The sequence below is a fragment of the Juglans microcarpa x Juglans regia genome, chromosome 1S (assembly GCF_004785595.1).
Source record: "Juglans microcarpa x Juglans regia isolate MS1-56 chromosome 1S, Jm3101_v1.0, whole genome shotgun sequence".
In the NCBI taxonomy this organism is placed as follows: Eukaryota; Viridiplantae; Streptophyta; class Magnoliopsida; order Fagales; family Juglandaceae; genus Juglans; species Juglans microcarpa x Juglans regia.
In genome coordinates, this window is record NC_054595.1 from 21,939,231 (window position 1) to 21,963,869 (window position 24,639).

Here is a 24,639-nt window from a genome sequence, read left to right on the forward strand (position 1 = left end):
AATACCAAAATGTCAAAAAAATAATAAGCTAGGGGCCCGCTTTGGAGAGTGGGGAGCAAAGCGTGGGAGTGGGTGGAGAAAGCAATTGAAAGGGTTTAGGAAGTGGGTTCAAGTTTCTTGGATACCAAAAATCAGATTTTTGAAGTTGTTGGATGTATTTGACTCCCAACTTTGGAAGCTCATAATAATGTTAGCGCATTCTACTTTATGTTGTATCTGACATTTTTTTTTCTCTTATATAGCTTGAAATACTGTCAAACTTTTTTTCTATATATATTTTAGATTGACTATCTTTTTCAAATGTAATTGAGATGATTTTTTTTCTTAAGAGACATGACAGTAGATATTTCACACATTTTAGTATATATTTTAGCTTCTATTTGGAATTGTGAAGATGAAAAAAGAGAAAGAAGATGCATCCTCCATAACAACTCATCTCACTAATCTATCAACCTAGGTATTCTATACAACACACACAATTGACGTGTGTTTATTATATATGTAGTCGCTGCCGATCTGGGTTGATTAACATTATGCTCCTATATGTTAGGACGGGTCAAGACCACTTTATCCAGACTTTTCAAACTACATGCCAAGTTACTACAGTCCAATGCCTCCTGCGTGGTTACCACCTTTTGTGCCTCCTCCAAGTGCCAACCCACACCCATGTAACTTTACTTTTGCTGCCACGTCAAGTACTGCTGCTTTGAGTAGTTCTGCGACCTTTTATAGTTTTGTTATACCAAAGATGAGACATCCTCCAATTGCATACCCATATCCATGGAGTTACTAGGAAATTGTTGGATGGTAAAGTAGTTCATGTGCTTTAATTTTATGAACTTAAATATTTGGTCTAATTATTTATTTTTAATTTTTAATTTTTTGAAAATTGCAACAACACCCATGACACTGTACTTCCTTTGCTATGTCAAGCACTGCTGCCTTGAGTAGTTCTACTACTTTGTATAGTTCCGCCATACCAATGATGGGACCTCCTCCAACTGCATACCCATATCTACTGAGCAACTAGGTAATCGTTGGATGGTAAAGTAGTTCATGTGTTTTAATTTTATGAAGTTGAATATTTGGTCTAATTATTTATTTTTAAATTTTTGTTTTTGAAAAACTGCAGCAACACCCATACTCTACTTTTGCTGCAATGGATACTTCTGCTGCCATGTCTACTTCCTCTCCCATCTGTAGATGGCCAAAATGGAAGTATTTCTTTCTCTGTCATAAAAATGACAGGCAGGCATGCAGCGTGTCTGCCTGCCATCACAATGCTGGAAAGTTTAGAATCTAATTCCATAAACCTGTAATTTATTGGCAATCCAAAAACCTGTAATTTTTTGACAATCCATAAATCTGCAATTTATTGGAAAGTTCATTTCACGCAGATACATACTGTGTTAAAAAGAAGTGGCACATTAAAGCACAAGAAAGTCTCCTGACTGAAGATCACTAATCGCAAATAAAGTCTCCAGTAACAACAACAAAGTCTCGACTTACAAACTCTAAGTTCCTATCAAACATAAAAACAAAGTCGTCTTCACTTCGTGCGTATCAAATACAATTAAATAACTATGGATATTAGAAAATAGGCACGAAGAAGTGTGCATGCATTCTGCATGTCGGCTTCTTGACTACAACGCTAGGCTTGATCGTTGTGGAGTGCCAACTCCCTCTTCCCAATCTCTTCTTCTCTCTTTTGAAGTTCTTCCTCCCTCCTTAATGACATTGTAAATCTGGGAATGAAGCCGAGATAAACTGCCTTAAGAATGTGCTATTGTATACAAAGCTAAGAAGGAATGATGTAGCTCTGTCACGTAGCTCCTACAGGTCCTACTAACTATAACATATTTTTCTAGGAGCACACCGAGATAAACCACTTGCAGAGCATTATATAAAAAAGAATTTAGCTTTCTTCACCAATCACAAAAAACAATTGTTACAATACCCTACATTCTTGTAACATAAATTGAAATAGTTGCTCCTCAAATTTGGAGAAAACATGAAGCTATAAGCACTCATAAGTAAATAAATAAAAATAAGAGAACAAAATAATTAGCATTTTTTGGCTCCGCCCAGCTCACAGTTGGGTCATTATCACCTAACTTAAATTATGGGTTCATCATCTTTTTCCTTGAATACTCAGCACATGCATGATTATAATAGTCAACAAAAGTAAAGACTTTGTTATTACTGGTGTTTTTTATATCATGTGACAGAGTTTAATAACATCAGCACATGATGCTTGTAACACAAATAAATTCAAACCTCAGGCTGTTTTTAAACATAATGCTTTCCAAAGCAAGCAGAATTCAGATAATAAACAAACAACAAGAAACAAAAATTAAAAAATAAATTAAAAAGAAAACAGATAACACCAACAATTAATGAAAATTACCATAATTACTCATAACTACTACATACTGACCTTAACCAGTTCCACAACAGTAACTCTGGATCCAATCTCAGTGACAACTTTCCTCAGATCCTCCTCTCCCCAGCTTCTAGGAGCATTACTTCAACATACGTAAGTACTAGCAAACGGCCATAATAAGATGTTTGCACCAAAAAACAAAACAAAACAACAAACAATAAAAAGGGTTTAAGAAAGACTTTACTTAATATTTTAACAACCAATTATAATTGAAATTAAGTTCAAAATCCAACTTTTCACCAAGTCATTCATTGCCATCTCATTTTTATCCACTCTACTAAATGATTTCTACTTTGCAGTACTGACTCCCCAAATCAAACCATCAAGTATTCTTCATACATGCATATCAAATATTGCTTGTGTATCCCGTGCACAAAAACATTTAACCAAGCAAGCATCTTATAATGCCTGTGTACTGGGGCTATAAGTTTTTCTATGATTCAACAAAATTTGAGTTTTACTCATTAATAAAACAAACACAAACGCACTCCATAACAGAACAAAAATGAAAACATAGGGTTTCATTGCAAATCCGAAATGTAAATCATGGAGAACATATGGTACTAGAGGCCCCGGCCATTGCGATGGAGCATGGTCTTATTATTTTGGTTGATATCAATAAAAATATTTGTCTAATATCTCCATTTCCTTTCAGTGAGAAGGAAACCCATGGAAAAAATCCTCAAACACAACAAAATCTATGCAAAAATGGACTGAGATGGAGTAGCGAGTTACCTAGGATGAAATCAGAATCGACGCGTTGCGGAAGCTCCCGCACCTTGCAGAAGATTCAGCACGTCTATGCACCGTCGGGTTTCGTATTGTAGACCAACTGAGACAGCAATGAATTTTGTATTGCAAACCAGGAGAAGGAGAAATTGAAGGGGAGAAGGGAAATCGCGTATCTAGCATAGGAAGAAGAAGTTCAAAATGTACCATTTTATTTTTTCTAAATAGTACGTTTTGAATCCACGTATGAAGTAGTGTACAGGGAGCTCCAGATGACGCTGCATCCAGACTTTTTCAAATAATTAAAATGGGTACGGAAATCAGGTAAAAAAAAAAGTTACGGAAATGATAACCACAGGTAGAAGTAGTAATGGGCGAAATATTAATCAATGATATTGATTAGTTATCGAACTCGGGCATATATCTGAGCTTGGGCTGCTTTCTTTTAAGTGGGCTCATATTGATCACCTGGGTGGCCCAAGTTAATTGAAATGACTACATCCATGTTTCAACTGCAATTATCGTTCGACAGAGAAACTGTGTTTCCAATGCAAGTGCCCGCATCTTGACTGTTTTGGAATAACAATTATGTTGTCAGCGAACAGATTTGGATCCCTCATGGAGTATATAGTCTGAGAGATATAGACTGATCATATACATATGAAATAGAATTTATAAAATTTATAATTATCCTAATGGATTTTTCAAGCAGCATCAAATGTTTAATAAATGTTATAAGATCCACTTAATGTATTTATCTATCTTCTATTCTAAACTATTAATTAGAATTCTAAAAAATTTAAATTTTTCTTGAATGACTGATATTTTTATTTTATTCACATAATGATGTACTACTAAAAAATTATTTTATATTAACATTTTAAATAATATGATATCCAATAACAGAAGAGAAATAATATATATATATATATATTTTCATACTTTTTCATGGCAGGATCCACTTTTTTATAAAGGACTTACGTGAAATTTGTACATTTAAAATTTTAATACTAATAGATAAATTGAAGTACTACGTACGCTAGACTCTAGTCCCAGATCACTAATCGTAAAATGTGGCATCTGCTGAACAATTATTTATATTGTCCTCTTAACGACAATCTTCATATATATACTCATTTGGACACCATACAATTTATTAATGATCGTTTTATTTATTTATTATTATTTTTTTATATAAACGTTTCCAATGAGTGAACTGTGAATACGAAAAAGCCACCTACCCATTTGTCTCCAGTTCACAAAGATCAGGCATCACATACATGCATGATGCATGCATGTCGGCTACTAATTTGACAAGAACTTTTCTTGTCGTTAACTAAATCCAATAACATCACGTTCAGATATTTGATGGCCGTCAAAATCAATCTAATGGTAGGATCGGGCTTGCTTCAGTACTACGTACGAACATTTTCTTGATTGTGAAGAGTAATATAGATATCACTTTGCACTTTGCAGGACAAATTTAGAGATCACAAAAAGACCCAGCTACCCTGCCCTATGCAGTACGTATATATATGCCTAGCTACGACTATTAAAATCCATCTTGCATTTTTGCCCTGTCGACGGACGTTTCACTTGCAATAGTAGTACTTGAGAAGCAATTAGGAAGATCAATAAGCTGAGAGGATTATATATATATATAAAAGGTGCGAGGTAAGTTAGAAAGAAAAGAGGAAGAAAGTTATTAAAAGGGATCGAAAGAGAGATGAGAACTCAGAAGACAGTCCATGAAATTAATAAAGGGAAAGATATTTCTCAAAAATTCTCATTCATCAAATCTGTAAACTTTGGATCAGTACATGTGGCCCTTATTATATATATGCATGTATCTCTATCTATAGAGTACTAGAAATAAAATCCTATTAGAAAACTAAAGTGTAATGCTAATTAATTCTTGCACATTTCATAAGCTTGCATGGTTATGTAAATACTGGAAGGTTATAATTAATTTGGATGGTATAATTGTTGTTCAATTTGGATAAATATAGACAATTTGTCTTTTCATATCTCTCCGAGTTATGAAAAGAGTTTTAGTTTGAAATTAAATTGTAGGAAATTCTGGTCCAGTACTTCAGAGAGAGAGAGATATATATATATATATATATATATATATATATTTACGAACTCAATGATATTAAGTCGGCTCGGGTTGACACATGATCGTTGTATCAAATAAATAAACATGAAGCTACAATAATGCAAGCCAATTAGTCACGTTATTAATTGCAAAAAAGAAATAAAATCCATTATTGTAGAGAAGTTGTACTACCTGATGACTGATGTTTGATACCACGTACGTGTAAAAGAGAACACAAGCATGCATTACCGCGTAGTTCTTTAAAAAATATTGTGCATTTCATATCCAATTTATTATCCCGTTGACCTTTTGACATGGATTAGCATGATACATTTGTCAAGGAATTAACTAATTTCCTTGATCCACTGATCTTATTTCTAATTGAGTGCTTACACTGTATAAGTCTGTAATGGGTGTTTCAGTGTATTACACATATCATGATAATTATGTCGACGTCGCTGAATAGGATTGGCTAGTCATGCATGCATAATTTCCTAGTGACATTAGTCAGATTTTGAACATAATATATATTGGTTGAGCTTTTGAAATCATGGACTGATGCAAAGCTAGCTTTTGCATTTTTTATTCAATGAATCTGAGAGCAGAAGTACATGATGGCCGATTGCTTTGTACAAGTTGGGTTAGGTTTTGAGAAGGTTGCCACCACCAAAAAGAATGGTCAAAAGAACTAGATCTGTTACACCCATTATTTCTCATTCCTGATCATGATTTGCTTTATTATTTCAGTGGTATTGTCTTTTTCATGTTTTTTATCCTCCTCCAAAAATAATACTGAGTGGATCTTGGCCGTGTTTCCATGTTAACCATAGCAGATTAGTGCACTTCAACGTTTCCCACTAAAATCTGACTGATGTTTAGTGCACTTCCGAGATGTTGTTTGCGAAGGAATGGAGGACTAGGACTGTGTGTTGTTACGCACCGATGCCGTCATGCATCCACAGGATGGAGAACTTCGTGTAATTTGTACGTACAAGCTGGATCGAGACAATTAATATTGTGGTTCAGAAAAGATCACATATATTATATATATATATATATATATATATATGTATTGAACAAAGAGAAATGCATTCCTAGTCCTCCATTCCTTCGCAAGCAACATCATCTCGGAAGAATTTCCATTCATCTCTATTTCTCATGACTTTATCTCGAAACGACAATTGATGAGATCTACCTGAATCTTATAAATCAATCCTTGATCAATTTATGTTGGTATATATTGCTTTTCAAATCTTACTTGCCCAAAAGAAGAAAGAAATAACTGCACTCTTAATTAACAATGAGATGTTTAGATAGTGAGTTGAATTGAGTTGAGATGAGATAAGATGAGAGTTGAAAGTTGAAAGTTGAATCAAATATTATTAGAATAAAATATTTTAATATTATTTTGTTTTGAAATTTGAAAAAACTGAATTAATATTTATTATATTTTGTTTGAACGTTTGAGAAAATTGTTATGATTAGATAAGATGAATTAAGATTGTTTTTTAATCCAAACAAGGCCTAAGACAAGCCAGATACTTGGTAACGTGACACCATCACATTAATTGGTTGGTTATAAAATGACTAATAAAATAATTATATGACTATATATAATTATTCATCATGTAACGCGCGTCCGCACAATAGCTTGGGATCACTTCGATCTCAACTTGTGCACTAGTCAAACTAGGGTTTTAGCAAGACCAAGTTAAATGAAGTATAGTTTAAATAATATATATATAGGCCGTACTGGCATGGTTGTCTTTTGTTACTTATAGGGAGTACTAGATCACATGCATTAATCCAAGTTTTTGTTCATGTGAAATCGTTATTCGTAGAATTTTCAGATATTAGCCAGTCGTGATCTTCGTGCAACATATAACACATGATCGATCAGCTTTGTCCTGAACATGAAGTGGAATTCAATTGACATGAATGTAGATATGCAATTAATTTAATTTGGTATTAAATTCTTCATCATATTTGGTACAAGATAACTAAAAATGCGCGCTAATGATCCATCTAATTATATATCCGACGCACTAGGTTCACGTGCTACGTAGCACCAGGTTCAAGCACTGCTACCAGGACGTGCATTATTATTCAAAGACTGACAAAATTAAGTAGACTGAGCTGGTTTGGATACTGAGATGAGATAATTTTAGATAAATTGAATAAAATATTATTATAATATTATTTTTTTAATATTATTATTGCTTTAAAATTTGAAAAAATTGAATTATTTATTATATTTTATGTAGAAATTTAAAAAAATTGTAATGATAAGATGATAAAATAAGATGAGATGAAACTATCTCTAAATCCAAACATAGCCTAATCTGCCATATATATGTGTTCGTGGGATTTGGTTGTCAGCCAGAGAGGGAGAGGCGGAGTTGATATCCAAAACGATGATGCATTACACGTACCATGAGTGATTCACTTTTTTTTTTTCTCCAAATCATGAATAGTACCGAACCAAGGATTAAATTAATAAAACCCCAAAAATTTAGAGGAATAATTAATAATAGTGAAAAGAACAAAGAATATATATATATAGTTGTAATTGTGAGTGTGTAAGTATTGTGTAATTACTTTAAAAAAAATAAATAAATATAGAATCTACATAAAAAATAATTAATTTTTTAATATTAAATATTACTTTTTTTTAAAATAACTGCATAACACTTATACACTCTATAATTATACGTAGTATTATTTATATATATATATACACATCTCCTTAAAGGGGAATAAAAAAGAAAGAAAAAAAAATGGAGACAAAAGTAATTAATTTAGTGGTAGATGGATCATATAAAATTTTTAGGTCACATTAGTGGCACATTAATTAACATGGAAAAGTTACCTGCAGAACGGCCTAGCTAGCTAGCTTCTCATGATGCTTACACATGAAAATGTGCACTGATCGGATCTTAACCCTCCTTCGGTGGAAACTGAACGCTTCTGACCATTATATATAGGAAAGATGCACATAGAAAATGAACTAATTATGCAGGTTTAATCACAAATAGTAGCATTTGTGGGGCCGGGGGCTCGCTTGTCTTAGTGGGGGAACACAAAAAGGGCAGATCCAATATTCCAACGCGCGTCATCATGCACACTCAGAAATATAAAGTGCATTGCATGTTGGATAAATTTGCTCCATCCACTTCCATTATGATCAGCAAATCGCACTAAAACCAGTGTTTCTGTCCCTTCCTCTGTAGGAAACAACTTTCCTACAGTCCCTGCTGATCATCGATCGTCTACATCAGCCCGTAATTAATTAAGAGTCTATACACGACGCTTGCATCCACGCACCGAAATACTGGCATTAATATTTTTTTACATGTGAGAGATGGGTATTTGCAGCATATATATATAATAAAATCCTGATAATGCTTAATTAATCAGCTATCAACACTTTATCTAATAAACTACGCGTGGCTGCCACTATATATGCAAACTTTATTATAAATGGACCATGCATGCTAATTTGTATCATTTGTACAAGCTAAACATATATGGAAGGTCGTACGTAATATATATATATAATATTGATTGCAGTACCGATGTTCATGAGGGCGGGGGAAAAAAAGAAGAAAACAGAAGAAAAAATTGCACGTTTTCAATAAAGATGCAAAGAAGTTTGTGGTTCCCACTTGTCTCAAGCTGGCTAGCCATGCATAATCACCTGGTGCAAAACCCGCGCGTCGTAGATCCTAAAGAACACGAATGTGATCATATACATACTCGGCCCATGTATGGCAAAGTGATTAGATAAATTAAACCCATGAGTACTCTCACAAAATATGATGTGTCTGGCCGAGAGCTGCGGCCTGCTGTGGCTTGTGGAAGATGAGCTAGCGATCGAACACTACTGCAGCACAGCAGTAATGTGGGCACCAAGCTAGCTTCCATGCAAATTAGTTTCTGATATAAACTGGTTTAAGCTAGCTGATGTTAATTTGTACGTAAGAGCTTTTCCCTATAGTACTGAAGCATCATGATCTCTTTATATATTTAATTTGGAATATTCCATATATACTGAAGCATTATCCCTCTGCTTGGATCTCCACTGACAAAGTAAATTAAGAAAGAAGAATATTATAGCTGGATTCAATCTAGAATATGCTTCCAGTGGTACCATTCCCATCATCAGAAACGTAAGTGGTGGCTCCATTTTTTCTGAATCAATTACATTTATATAAATTAGTATAAACTTTTCTTACAGGCGCAATTAATTATTTGTTTTTAATTACCAATTATGTGATCTTGACAATCAAATTAACGATAACAAAACGCATGCTTCAAGTACTACTCGATATGTACGTATTTCCTAGCTATATATATATATATATATATATATATATATATTATATATAGACACACACACACATACATACATACACATATTCGTTTGCAGAAGTTTTCATATTATTTTGAGCGTTGGGGCTACATTAATTAAGTACTGGTAATAACATCCTGATCAGTCTTTCTAATGACTTTAATTTTCATATTATTTTCCTTTGAATAATTCTATTCGATCGAAGGTATTTACAATATATGATATAATTTGATTTAGAAGATAAATTTTAAAATTTGAGAATCTTACATATCAAATTATGTCGTGTACACAGATGGTGTGTGGTGTAAGACTTTCAAATAACACTAGTACTATTTTTCTTTATATATGTTCTAAATATTTACTTAAAAAAATCACCTTGCCTAAAAACGATTGAGCATGATCATATATGCAGCTAGCTAGCACATAGATATATATATATATATATATATATATATATATATGATTTTGCTGGTCTGGTCATTGGTTTGGTTGCTTGATGTTTGTCTCTTTAGTCGAAGATTTTTAAAAGTGCTAGTTCTATTCTTCATTTAAAAAAAAAAAGAACTTATTTACCCTCTTGATCTAATTAAGCAATTTAAGCTCGGTGATCATCATCACCACCAGCTAGAAATGCATGTCCTTCCATTGTGTATTTTAGAATGTATAAATTAATCTATATGAATTCAAATTAATCTAATGCAATTGATTTTGTGGGAGTTCAGTGGAATATGGTCCCATATATAAATATATATATATATATTTATGAGAAATAATATTTACAATCTTAGAGTATGAGCCCAGCCAGGGGCGAACCTACATTAATTGATGGATATACCCTCCCCCCAAAAAAAAAAAATTAAAAACTTGTTTTAGTATATGGTTTTTTAAAGGTGCCCTAATATAAAGATAATGTCCCCCCAAAACATTTTCAAAAATCCTACTTAGTACTTAGTTGTCTAGGTTTCTTTTAGTTTTTCAACAATTTTTCATACTCACACTTATTTTTTTGTCATTAATAAAATCTCACATTCTCATTTTTTTTCACATCTCATAAAAGGCAAGAAAATATCTCATAAATCTACAACCTCATTTTTCTTATTTATTTACACTTTTATTTTCAAGTCTTCCACTTGCTAATTTATTAATTTGGATTAGTTTTGTTAATAAGTACATATGTGCTACATCGAATTAACAATTAGGAGTGAAAGCAAAGATAAAACCACATAACTAATTTTTATCGTTTGTTTCAACAAGTCCCACATACCTATTTTTATCTTAATTTTTATCATTCATTTAAGTCCAATGAAGCTCAAGTGGGAGGTTTAGATTGGTGGTTTGAATAATTTAGTTGCCCCTATATAACTACCTTATATAATTAATATTAAATGTTGGTGACACATGACTTTAGTACTTTAAATGTTGGTTACTGTTCACCCATAGTACATACGATACACTTTGCTAATCACACCCCCCCACACACCAAATTTTAATTCCCTCCTGAGCCCCACACACTTCATTTAAAAAAAGTGAATAAATATTAGATCTAAAAAATAATTTTTTAATAGTCGACTGTACTATTTTTAAAAAAGAGCGGAGCTTGCACACCGTAAGACTTTACCTAGCCGCACACACACACACATATATATATATATATATATATATATATAATATAATCTCTAGCTAGCTTAAGTGTGATCCAACCTAGCAGACATTATTTATATATATATACACACACGCGGACTGCTGTCAACGAGACTCTATGGGGTTAGAATCATTTGCGTATCACGTGAGACGCCACTGCCGCTTTTGAGCAAAGTCCACGTACTTAAATGCTTATTTGACAATTAATTAAACATGAGAATTAGCTACTTTGTACGACGTAGAACTGTTGGGAATTAATTATAACTACGTACAGACGACATAATATATAGTTCTTTTTATAATAATTATTCGAGGAATAATTAATTGCTTTATTAAGATCATGTAATTAATGTAAGCATTTTAATTAATTAGAAACATTGACCTATATATATATAATCCTTTATATATATGTACTTAATTAATTGGTTGTTTGTCGAGTTATTGCAGTCTCATGAGCTTCACTGCGAAAAATACAAAACTAGTTATTAATGTATCTCTACCCTGTTTTCTATTTTTCTGAGGAAAAAAATTTAATGAGCTCTACAACATTTATGGCCTTTTCCCACGGGTCAAAGTTGTCGAATTAGGTACATACCACCTTGGTGGGAAAAATTTTTTACTCACTCAATTCTTCCGTGGGAGCTTGATGGCATAAAATTGGTGAGATAAGGTACTATTTGTTCCCACTAAAGTACTAACTCATCTAAAATACTCATTTTTCCCCACCACATCACTTGCGGAGAAACGCCATGGATTTCGTGGGAAATGAGCAATGAAATCGGAAGATTAATGGTGAGAAATTAATGCAACATTTTCCATGAACAAGCTTGGTGGAATTTTGTTCTAAAAAGACCAAAGAAAAGTTTTATTATAATTCTTCTTCTTTTTTAAAAAATAAAAAAAGGATGGGAATCAAACTTTTGTATTAGTTAAGAATTAAGTTGTGGGTTGGAGTCTTCTTCTTCCTTTATGATCCGACAATAAATGAGCGGTACTGATCTCTTGCATGCATCCACGGACAAACAAACATGAATCAGGAATAATTAAGTATATGGACGTTCACGCTAATTCCATTCCGAGAGAGAATACAAAATCAAGGAAAAAAGATTGTAGGGACAATTTGGTTTTTACTTCAGCATTTAAAATTTAGGTTTTAAAACCCCTAAATCCATATAGATTCATGTTTGGATCATATATATATATATATATATATATATATAGATTGTAGGGACAATTTGGTTTTTACTTCAGGATTTAAAATTTAGGTTTTAAAACCCCTAAATCCATATAGATTCATGTTTGGATCATATATATATATATATATATATATTAAGATTTAGATTTGGATTTGCAGTACCAAATTAAGACAAATAAATTTTTAAACTTTTCAAAATTTTGGGGTTTGAAATCTAAATTTAAATTCAAATCTTAAATTTAAATTCCTTTCTCCAAACGCAATATGTACTTCCAAACGCAATATATTAATATTATATATACTTGAAAGGGAAATTAGAAAATATAAAAGTACTACACCATTAATATTTACAATATTGAAAGTATATAATTAGTGTATATAAGAAATATTCTTAGGATGAATGTTGCAATGAATTCGGGAAATATGTAAGCTAGCTCTTTTAATTAATCAGATCAAAAGAGTACTAAGTATTGATTTATTCTCTAACTATAAGATACAAGATCATTTTTATATATACGAATATAGTATTATGCTCTGAAGAAAAATTATGAGGATAATTTATATCGTTATCATAAACACATACGAGAGACATAGCAAAAACGAAAAGGTGAAAAAAAAAAAAAAAAAAAAAAAGAAGCTTTTTCTTCAATGGTCAAAGACTCAAATGACAATTGATCATAATATCCCCCTAACTTATAATATATCATGTTATTCAAAATAAAGTATATATGATATGCCTTATGTTCGTTTATGATTTGCATTTATTCAAATATGAAATTTTTGTCAATAGCAAGCTAGACTAGAATTTGCAAGAATGGTTTGAGCAGCTAGCCACAAAGCTGGATTAATAATAGTGAATCTGTTTATTTACATGAAAGAAATGAGATATCTCGTGCATGTTCATTCTTTCTTTTTTGTTTTTTATTTTTTGTTCCTGTAATGTACACTATTTTTTTTTTTTATCAATTTTTAATCTTATCTATTCATTTTTTAACGGTATGTATCAACTAAAATCTTAATAGGATGTAAGTCATACTCATCATATGTATGTATCGAGGGGATATAGGTATCGTCAATCAATATAGATAAATGTTTTAGGTACAAATTAGAGATTTCATAAAAATAAATTCATGAACTGATATGATTTGATGTAGTACGTTAGATTGTAAATCTATTTTTATTATAAAATATATCTAATATATTATATGAAATCATGTCAGTTTATAAATATATTTTTATAAGATCTTTATAATATTTCTCATCAATATAGTCAATAGTGCTGTAAAAGAAATAGAATTTGGTACCACCTACCCTTTTTATAACTTTCTAAATTCACATATGAAAGGCTCCACAAAATGACTAGCATCCACTTTATTTTTAATTATTTTTAATAAAAATGGTCACAAACCTTTTAAAAAACACTTAAAAAGAAAATGATAAAAAAAATAAAAAATTTCACAAATGGGTAGTAAGAAGGTGATAAGCCTACACTATCCTTCTTAATAACCATGCATCACCATCTCTGGTTAAAAAGAAAAAACCAGTAACGTAAAGAAATTGAAATTTTCCACGTCTTAGTGGCAGAATATGTATTTCATTTTTTTTCTCCACGGCTCTCCCTCTGCCTATCTCTCATCTATATATGTAAACCTCTTAATTACATTCTTACCTCTTAAGCTCTTCTTTTATACTTCACAGCTCGATCTTCCTCCTCCGTACACCTGCGGATCAAGAACAGAAAAATGGTGAAGTTCTCAAAAGAGCTCGAAGCTCAACTTATACCTGAATGGAGTGATGCTTTTGTGAAGTACCGGGAGTTGAAGAAACAAATAAAGAAGATCAAGCTTTCTAGATTACCCAAACAACCCCAAGACATGATGGGCGGCGATTTTGGTCTGTCCATTTTCGACCCCGTTCGATTCTTCGCCATGAAAATCTGTAACAAGTTCCGCAATCCCGGTAACGAAACGGATATAATTCAGGTACATTACGCATGCACACAAACATGTAAAGCCATATGTATGCATGTATTTTTGTGTAAAAAACTATTTAAAATCGTTCCAATTGATCTTGAATGATAACGTGAATCCCTGGATTCCGAAAAACTTTTTTTTTTTTTTTTTTTTTTTGGAGTTTTTCACGGTAGTTTCTGAACTTAATTAGTTATTCTGATTTTTCCGGTGAGTGTCAACAGTTTCCGGCGAGACATAATAATTATAAGGCATACGAAACTTGAAAACTTATTTAGTTATACTTGTATATTTATTTTCGTACCCGCAACTAATTTGTGTGGTTCTGACTTTTGTCTGATTGTATATTCGGAATACTATTTTAAGAAAGTTAAGTGACGTCATTTTCAGGCTGATCAAGAATTCACTGAGCTTTTCCGATACACTGATAGCTAGCTAAGCTGATTCTCCGATACCACCCGGCCTTGAACTTTGGGTTTCTGGGATTTCGTTAATTGATCCTTGTCCTCTTGGCTTATTTACTAGCTAGCTAGCTACAGCTAGGACTGATCTCTCACTGTTGAGAAGATTAATTTTCGAGAAGGAAAATAATTTATACATAACATAACATGATTTTTTACGATATTTTATACAATTATATTTTAGAAGAAGAATATTTTTATCAAATATCTTATAAAAATAATATTATTTTATAAAAATATTCTTATTTTATAATATTATTATATAATGTGTTATGTAATGTATTATATATATATCATTACTCTTAAAACCGTCGTGAGTGCATGTAAATTAATAAGCTTAATTGATTGATGCATGTAGAAGTGTTTGTCGAATACTGGAACACCAAAATAAATAGTAAATATATATATATATATATATATATATATATATATATATATATATTGCAATGAGATCGATCGGTAGATGCAGGATGCATATTTTTAGAACCTTTTTTGGTGTCTTCTGCTTTTTTTTTTGGAGAGTATGTCATTCTGTCACGAAAGCAAAAGAAACGGTTGCAGGCACATACAATCATATCACGAAACAATCGTGAGTATATATAACTACGTACGTACGCGTAGCGAAAAAGAGACAAATTAATTGAAACAAAGAAAAAGACATCATCATCATCATGTACAGTGCAGGAATCAAGAAACTTGTCCCATGTATATCATCCACTTTCTGTTGCAGGTCAGGAGTAAAAGCATGGAGGAAGGTGAAGATGACCAGGTGTATCAAACCGAGCTTTCCCAGCTGTTTTCCCAAGAAGATGAGGTATTAATGCTTCATGTATAATATTGCCACATATATGGATTTTATTTATTTACTGCTTTTAATTATTTCTTTTTCTTGTTTTTTTTTTTCCCTTTTTTGAGGCAAATTATTAATTGTTTCAATTTTCATGCATTTTAGTCATAATTTTATTAATGGGTGATTGCTGCATGGATGTTACTTATTAGGTTAGAATATTTTTTGAGAAATTGGATGAAGAACTTAATGAGGTCAACCAATTTTACAAGAAGAAAGAGAGTGACATTGTTGAGAGAGCAGAGATTTTAAACAAGCAGCTGGAGATTTTGCTCGAGCTTAAGCAAGTTCTCAACCACCGTATCATGAGGAAGAACTCTACGTCGAGTCCAAGCCTCGGAAGTTCCCCTTTTTCTTGGTCATCTCCGATCCGGCCTTCCAACTATTCCGGTGTGTTTTTTTCTTTTTCAAATTTTTTTTTTTTTTTTTTGTATTACAATATATACTGATCATAGTATATATAAAGGAGATAATTATTCAATATCGAATCTTGCTACTCATGTATAACATCTCAAATATAACACCTATATATATATATATATATATATATATATATATATAACATGACCGACATGACAAATATTGACATATATATCACATGAATTATAATTACAAATAATTAGGCCTTGTTTGGTTATATAAACCATGATGTCATCTCTTTATTACAATTTTTTCAAACTTTCACATAAAATATAATAAACAATTCAATTTTTTTAAATATCAAAATAAAAAAAAATTAAATTATATTTTAACAATATTTTATTTAATTTTTATCTCATCTCATCTATATAACCAAACGAGAACTTAAGACTGAGTACTACTGTTAACATATGTTTTATATACGCCGTGTTGCACCTTGCTAATTAAGCTATATATATATATTACTTCAACATGATCTGTTGACTTTTGTGGAAAATTATGGCACAGCATATGGAGGGATGTGATTGGTCTTAACATAATGAGCAGCTACTGTATGTTTTCCCGGCGGCCGGAAATTCTTTCGTCAAAACATTACTTCTTCGCCGCTTGTAGTCGAAAGAATTTCTCTGTAAAGTCCAAGTTTAAATACGGAACAATGTCATGCGCACGCTGACACGTTGCATGTCAAATACATGACTTAAATCTATCCAAAAAAACGTGATTAATTTAGAGGGCATACGAAATGATAAAATCACAGGAAACACGTACGTACGTACAACCTTGTGTTTTTTACTCACTTTTTTTTTTTTTCCCCATGATTTGACCAACTTTGCTGTCATGTATATATGGTGGTGAATTATGCAGAAAGCTCGATTGAATTAGTTGAAAGCCCAACAGATCAGGCATCGGAGACAGAGGATGTAATAATTCCATTAGAAAGGGATCATGTGGATTTTGCTAACTCCGCCGGAGCAAGGCCGACAAAAACAAAGAAATTAGGGAAGCGGCCTTATAATAAGATGGGCATGAAGATTGATATTCCGGCTGCAACCCCAACACGTACGATCGTGGCCTTTACCTCGCTTCTGTGGGAAGATTTGGTTAAGAATCCCAAGAAAGAAGGTGGTCTTGGTGAATCCATTAATCGAAAGAAAGTTCAGTGTGCTGAGAAGATGATTCGAGGAGCCTTTGTGGAGCTCTACAGGGGCCTTGGCCTGCTCAAAACTTTCAGGTTTTTGTTTTGTTTTGTTTTTTATTTTTATTTTTTTGCTACTGCTTTTGTCGTATCATTGATCGATGAGAAAATTAGTACGTTGTTTTTTTATCAACTTAAATTTTGTTATTTTATACCAATTAATTTAAAATTTATCGTATGATCAGTACCTATATATGATTGGATATGACAAAATCTAAGAAGGATTTTTCAAAGTTATATATATATATATGCAAATTATGTATGCCTGCTTCACTACAAGAAATTTTTTTTTTTTTCCAGTTATTTTCTATAAAAATGACTATTTTTTATTAAAATAGTCTATTTTCATCGCAACTAATCATTATCATCACAAATACTCGTTTTTCTTATAATGCTTAGTATTGGCGCTGGAGCTAATTAATGGTTAATATTCGGATTACATGATCATGTAATATGGCACTTCCAAATTAAAGGCCAATTAAGAAAGGTACCTGCATGTAATAGAATAAGGTTGGTGTTGCTAATAATGCGCTTGTACCTGCATGTAACAAAAGGCAAGCGCAGATAATTCGAATTCGTCTAGTCTTGATCAATAATTAATTAGCTAGCTAGCTCCATCAACTTAATTTTAAACGATATGTAGCCTTATTAAGTGACTTTACCAGATATTGATGAATAATTAATTAATTGTGGGTTAGCTGTGACTTTATTTATTTATTTATTTTTAACGTCCGCTATTTCTCTAAAATAATTACGCATGTTCTAATTATGTAATTAACCATTTTTGGCAGCTCACTAAACATGGTAGCATTTACAAAGATACTCAAGAAATTTGACAAGGTACGTACGGCCTCATGTGGTTTGTGCGTGTGTGTGTATATACTGTATTGGAACACATGATCACTTTAGCAAATTAGAGAAGTCCTGCTAATAGATACAAACAGATTATACAAAAATAAATTTATAAATTGACATGACTTCATGTGATCCGTTAAATTTACTTTATAATAAAAGTAACTGATGTATTATATATATCAAACAACATCAGTTTGTAAATTTATTTTGTATAATCTTTTTGTGGTTAAACTAAATATATATATATATATATATATATATACACAAGAAAGGGATTGACAAAAGTAATTGTTAAGATACTTTAGTGAGTGGTCCTTTACATTTACCGTAAGTAAGGGGTACTGTTGATCTAGATATGATGATCTGCTTTTAGTTGGAATTTTTAGTTTCACATTCAATGGCATTAAATGTGATCGTTTTTATATAAAATTAAAGGAGATGGGAATATTAAACCTTTCAAGGAATTAACACACACACACACATTATATATAATCTCTTATGCCATGCATGCCTTGGGTAAGTACTGGTTTAATTTGGGGAAAATGATGTCTAAGCACTTCACATGAAGAGTGTGAGACTCCTGAAAATTATTTCTTCCTACACCCCACCTACTAATTTTCCTGACCATCCATGAGTCATCATGTCCACATTGCCTAAATGGAATTATTGGAGCACCTTTATAACTTTGCTCGATCTATCGGCCTTTTCTTTAATTTATCATACCCCAAAAGCTATTAAAAATTATGATCTTTACATGACCATATGGCATGGGCATATCCAAATAGTGTTGTAAACATTATATAGTCATTCATGAACAATTCGGATTCAATTCGAGTTTGGTTCGTTAAATTATAAGGACTTGAGCAAAATTTTAAGTTAATTAATTAAACAAACTAAAATTTTAAAAGTGATCAGCCCAAGTACTCTTACGTACAACTTCATATTCATTATTATTATTATTTTATAGAATTACTTATATCATTACAATAAGAATATCTTAAATACATTAAAAGATAAGGAAATTATTTGTACATAATTTAGTAACTATTTGTTAATATGAATTTATTAATACAGTGTTATATATATATATAAGATTTCACTAATAAAAATTTTTGTTAGATAAAATAATAATAAATTAATCAAGGAGCTAGTGATCAAAGTCAAACTAGTTTGAAAAATAGATGAACCAGTTGGTAAGTAAATAAAATGTAGCTCGGTGATAAATTTGAATTCAGCTAATGTACGAACAAAGTATGGTCATTCAATACTTAGCTTAAACTCATGAGTAATTACAACTCTATTTGTGTCGTTATTAAAAGTATAATATATCCAATTAAGTTACTAGCTAATTTTATTTAAATTTAAATAATAAATTTAAAATCAATAGATCCATTTAATTAGTACTTAAGTCTTTTTTTTACTTTGGCGCACTACATAAATAGAATGCTTTAAGCTGCATTTGGATGTTGATGTGATCTCAAATAATCTGAATTTATCTGTAGTATTTTGTACGTAGGTATCATTGAGATGTGTTTACATCATGATAAACTCCAGTTGCTGTTATTAATTTAAAGTATTATTTCATGAACAGGTATCCAACCAGCATGCTTCTGCAAATTATCTACAAGCTGTGAAGGCATCTCATTTTATTAGCTCCGATAAGGTAAATTATTATTATTATTATTTTCATGAAACCGATGTCTCTAGCTAGTTTTATTATTATTGTGGTTATAATATATATATATATATATATATATATATATATTGTAATTTTTTGTTTCTCCAAGTCGATTTGGAGATGGAATCTGCATATTCTAATAGGAATTATTGGTATTGTAATTATATTTGTTCTGAAAGGTTGTAAGACTGATGGACGAAGTGGAGTCCATATTCATAAAGCACTTCGCCAATAATGACAGGAAAAGGGCGATGAAATTCCTGCGTCCACAACAGCAAAAAGCTTCTCACATGGTCAGCTTCTTTGTTGGTACGTAATCTTTAATTCCCCCCCAAATTAGCCACATCGATCATCCACATCCTAATTAATTAATTATTCATATATATGATGATCTCCATTAACATGAGTACTATATATATATAAATATAGTAGTACTACTATTTGAAACCCCCGCTGGCCACTAATTCATGCCTACCTAGTGGCCTGGGTATTCACTCCTGATCATGATCAGTGACTCACTACCATGCATGATATATGAACATTCATTTTTCAGCATGCAGGGCCCCGCCTGCCAGGAAGTGCAGCTGCTTGTTTTTCAGAAAGAATATTTGCCACTTTGAATTATAATAGAAAAATAAATTATTTGTAACGAAAATAAACTCATTTAATCAGCATAAAATAGTTATTTTGATAAAAAATAATTGATAGTAAATAAACATGAATTTTTTATATTGTGAATAATCCTCAAATAAGAACAAAGAATATAATGTAATTCGTTGTTTTGCCATTTTTTTTTTTTTTTTGCAGGATTGTTCACTGGTTGTTTTGTTTCACTGTTTACTGTGTATGCAATCTTAGCGCACTTGTCGGGTATATTCTCCAGTGGAACAGAGAGAGATTATATGGAAATAGTATATCCCATTTTCAGGTGGGTCTTTGATATCTCCCCATGAGTACCTGATCTCTTTAGTTTTCACCCACAATTAATACATAAACTATTGCTGATATATTTGTGGAAATGAAAGATATATTTTTCAGATGGGCATCCTCTACAATTCAAGGACTTAAATAAATATGGTATAAAATATTTTGGTCATTAACCTATCATATATATATATGAAATTATGTCAATTTATAAATTTATTTTTGTGAGATTTTTTTATTACTGTAACACTTTTCTTTCCGATTAAATATCTTGTAATTTACACGAAAACTTAATTCCACAATTTTCTAGCAGGAAAAAAAAAAAAAAAAAAATCGACTGAACTGAACTAAGCCTTCATTTCACAAGGGGAAAACAAAAATATATCACTTGTTAAACTAATGAGGTTGGTGTGGATTTTGCAGCATGTTTGCGTTGCTAAGCTTGCACCTGTTCATGTATGGGTGCAATTTGTTCATGTGGAAGAGTAAGAGGATAAACTGCAACTTCATCTTTGAATTCTCACCCAACACAGCCCTTACGTACAGAGATGCTTTCCTCATCTGTACCACCTTCATGACCATAGTTATCGGGGCAATGGTCGTCCACCTCCTTTTACGGGCCAGTGGCTTCTCACCTAGCCAAGTTGATGCCATTCCTGGAATTCTTCTTTTGGTTAGTGCCAATTTTGTATGTCCATGTTAATTTTCTATTCCTGTTCTGGAACAAAATACATCTTCAGCTTAGATATTTTCATCCTTAATCATATCTATAGAATCATAGACGTAACATATTTTAAATGGTTTTATATCTCAATTTACTTAAAATATGTTAAGCGAAATGACAAGATTTAGAAAGAAATGTTTTTTTTTTTTTTTTTTTCCAAAAAAAATAGAGCTTCTACATTTTCTTGTTGGTACCATTGCGGTGTCTAGCCCCTACAGAATTTGACGAGAGATCCCTGTCTATTAGTTGAAATGTTCAGAAAAAGTTTTTTAAGGTCCCGTTGGGAACTTGGACGTTTAGTTTAATTTTAAGTTGAATCTAACATCTAAATATTTAACTCATAAATTATTAAATTCATCTTAAATCAAAACATCTTTATACGTGGGACCTATAATTTTTTTGAACTCAACACCTCTTTACACAACCCACAACTTTTTTCAACTTCTCATAAATATATTTAAATTAATATTAGATAGATTTTATAAAACTCACTTTACTATATTAACTCTATTTATAAAAACTCAACTCTACCCAATATTCAAACGGGGCTAAATGGCCAAATTAATCATGATGTGATCACGTTGATAACAGTTTTTAGGTACTTCCCTCGGTCATGTGTGAGAACTTATAATGACAGTCTAAAAAACCATAGCCAGAAAAAAAAAGGCTCAGTTAAGACAGTTTTTTTCAGGCCTTCATCTCCCACGTATAGATACTGAATCAGAGTTTTTTTCTTTTTCTTTTTTTTCTTTTTTTAAAAAAAAAAAAAAAAAAAAAAAAAAAAAAAAAAAAAAAAAAAAAAAAAAGCAATCTCATTTTAGGTCTAAGACTAAAATTCTCCGGAGTTTCACAAACTCAACATGATCCTCTGGCTGTCTCCAGGATAACCCTGGTTTGATTATTAAGAAGTATACAATTTCGTGTTTGTGAAGATAGATATTGATTATTGAATCTGCTTTTCAGTGTTTCCTTGCTCTGCTCATATGCCCATTGGACATCTTCTATCGTCCAACACGCTACTGCTTCATCCGTGTAATACGTAATATAGTCTGCTCTCCATTTTATAAGGTACAATTGTTTCTTTTCTCATTTCATTTCGAGATTTCTATTCATGCTTTACAATATATCTGGGTGATTTCTTTTGTATGCAGGTTATTTTGGTAGACTTTTTCATGGCTGACCAGCTTACAAGCCAGGTAATCCCCACTCTTATAAGCTACACCCTACACGCTTTGGTCCATTTTTTTTCTCCCCATAATGATTAATTAATCTCCAATTAATTCATTTCTTTCTTTAGATTCCATTGCTGAGGCACATGGAATCCACAGCCTGCTACTTTCTAGCAGGAACTTTCAGAACCCACCGTTATGAAACCTGCAGATCGGGAAGGCTATTCATGGAGCTTGCTTATGTAATTTCGTTTCTGCCATATTATTGGCGTGCAATGCAGGTATCACTCCAGAAATTATAATTCTTTCATGGTAGTATAATCAGGTGTTTTCATCTTTCGTGATTGTGGCTTCATTTCTTTCCTCAATACCATGTTTCTTGTGGAGACGAGAACATTTTTTCCAAGTCTTGGGAATTTGCTTATGATCCCAATTTACTACAATAAATACTAATCAATAACGTTAAGTTTTAAGGGCATTAAAAGAACCATTTGGGTTTTTGGAACACTTAAATAGTCTTTTGCCTATGAATCTGTTCAGCTAACACCTTGCTTTTCAATGTGACCACTAGTGTGCAAGAAGATGGTTTGATGAATGTGACGTTGTTCATTTGGCTAACATGGGCAAGTATGTTTCGGCCATGGTGGCAGCTGGCGCAAGGCTAACATATCACAGGCAGCATGACCACCTATGGCTTGCCATTTTCTTGGTGACTTCTGTGGTGGCTACTGTATATCAGTGTTACTGGGATTTTGTTATGGACTGGGGGCTTTTCAACCGAAACTCGAAAAACTTGTGGCTTAGAGATAGTATAATTCTGAAGAACAAAAGCATCTACTACATATCCATCGTGAGTTATCCCTACTCCATAGAATTTTTGGTTTTCCTTTTCTAACAATCACAGAGGATCTGAAGATATAATAATTTGAACTGCAGGCCTTAAATGCAGTTCTAAGACTTGCATGGCTGGAATCTGTATTGCGGTTGAAAATTGACAAAGTTGTTGATGGTCATTTGCTAGATTTTTTCTTGGCTTCATTAGAAGTAATTCGTCGCGGGCATTGGAACTTTTATAGGTACTTTCTGTCTCACACTTAAAATTTAAGATCATAGTTTGTTTTCTTGTATTAGCAGATAATTCAATAATGGGAACATAGGACTAGCATTTCAAGTCTTCTGGGTCCAAAAGAGACAACCACATAATAGCAGATATGTTAATGATCCTGCTTGTAAATTGATGGAAACAACTTCAATCAACTACAATTCTTACTGAAATATGGTCATAAGCTTGTTTATGGGGTCTGTGTGGTTGATGCAAAGTGAGTCGCTTTCTGAGCTATGGAAAATGGGACTTCAATTTTCTGATGTTTGGTAAGTTATCCTTGAATAGGTTGGAGAATGAGCATCTAAACAATGTTGGGAAGTACAGGGCAGTGAAGGAAGTTCCACTACCATTCCACGAGATGGATTCTGATGGCTGAATGCTTTCAAAGACTCATGTACAGACGTCCACGATGAGCTGGTAGCAGAAGCGATCCACATTATATATATATATAGCAAAATGTGAGATCCCCATGACTCATTACATATCCAACTCGAGAAGTGAATTCCTAGGTGCCAATTGTACATTTAGGCATTCCAAACCGGACATGAAATTGTAAGTGTGGCTCAATTTCAAGCAATAAGGTTCATAATTGGCCAAGTCCAAACTGAGAGCAATCAATGGAAACTCTTCTGTTGAGTTTGAAAGAGGAACTTCCTAATTTTGGGCAACCAATTCTATAACTGATCAGGAATTATTATGTCCATTTTATTTACAGACGATTTTCACTTCTTAAAACCTTCAAAAAATAGAATCTGTTTGTCTTGTATAAGTTAATTTGGCCAGGTATTATAAGTATATTTTCTTTCCAAGACAATCAATCTGGTTCAGAGTAGA

At 32.2% G+C, this 24,639-nt stretch overlaps 1 protein-coding gene and 1 long non-coding RNA gene across 2 annotated transcripts; one reads left to right on the plus strand and one right to left on the minus strand.

Annotated features, from left to right (window-relative positions):
- Positions 1–1,496: 1,496 nt before the first annotated feature.
- LOC121246559 lies at positions 1,497–3,312 on the minus strand. The gene is made up of 3 exons (XR_005937134.1): positions 3,179–3,312; positions 2,438–2,513; positions 1,497–1,745 (listed from the first exon to the last, which is right to left on the minus strand). It is a non-coding gene; the product is annotated as an uncharacterized LOC121246559 (long non-coding RNA).
- A 10,768-nt stretch (positions 3,313–14,080) lies between these two features.
- LOC121246557 (phosphate transporter PHO1-like) lies at positions 14,081–24,449 on the plus strand. The gene is made up of 15 exons (XM_041144733.1): positions 14,081–14,439; positions 15,619–15,702; positions 15,888–16,125; positions 17,020–17,386; positions 18,142–18,190; positions 19,797–19,868; positions 20,063–20,192; positions 20,691–20,811; positions 21,231–21,480; positions 22,495–22,599; positions 22,683–22,727; positions 22,829–22,981; positions 23,272–23,550; positions 23,637–23,776; positions 24,091–24,449. The coding sequence occupies exons 1-15, from the start codon at positions 14,200–14,202 to the stop codon at positions 24,179–24,181; spliced, it is 2,364 nt and encodes a 787-aa protein (XP_041000667.1). The 5' UTR covers positions 14,081–14,199; the 3' UTR covers positions 24,182–24,449.
- Positions 24,450–24,639: the final 190 nt, after the last annotated feature.

Bases quoted from the DNA above. Each gene is read 5' to 3' on its own strand.
- LOC121246557 (XM_041144733.1), top strand. From the start codon at position 14,200: ATGGTGAAGTTCTCAAAAGAGCTCGAAGCTCAACTTATACCTGAATGG. The intron at 18,191-19,796 runs GTACGTACGGCC...TTTCATGAACAG, and splicing joins TACTCAAGAAATTTGACAAG to GTATCCAACCAGCATGCTTC. The intron at 22,982-23,271 runs GTATCACTCCAG...TGTGACCACTAG, and splicing joins ATTATTGGCGTGCAATGCAG to TGTGCAAGAAGATGGTTTGA.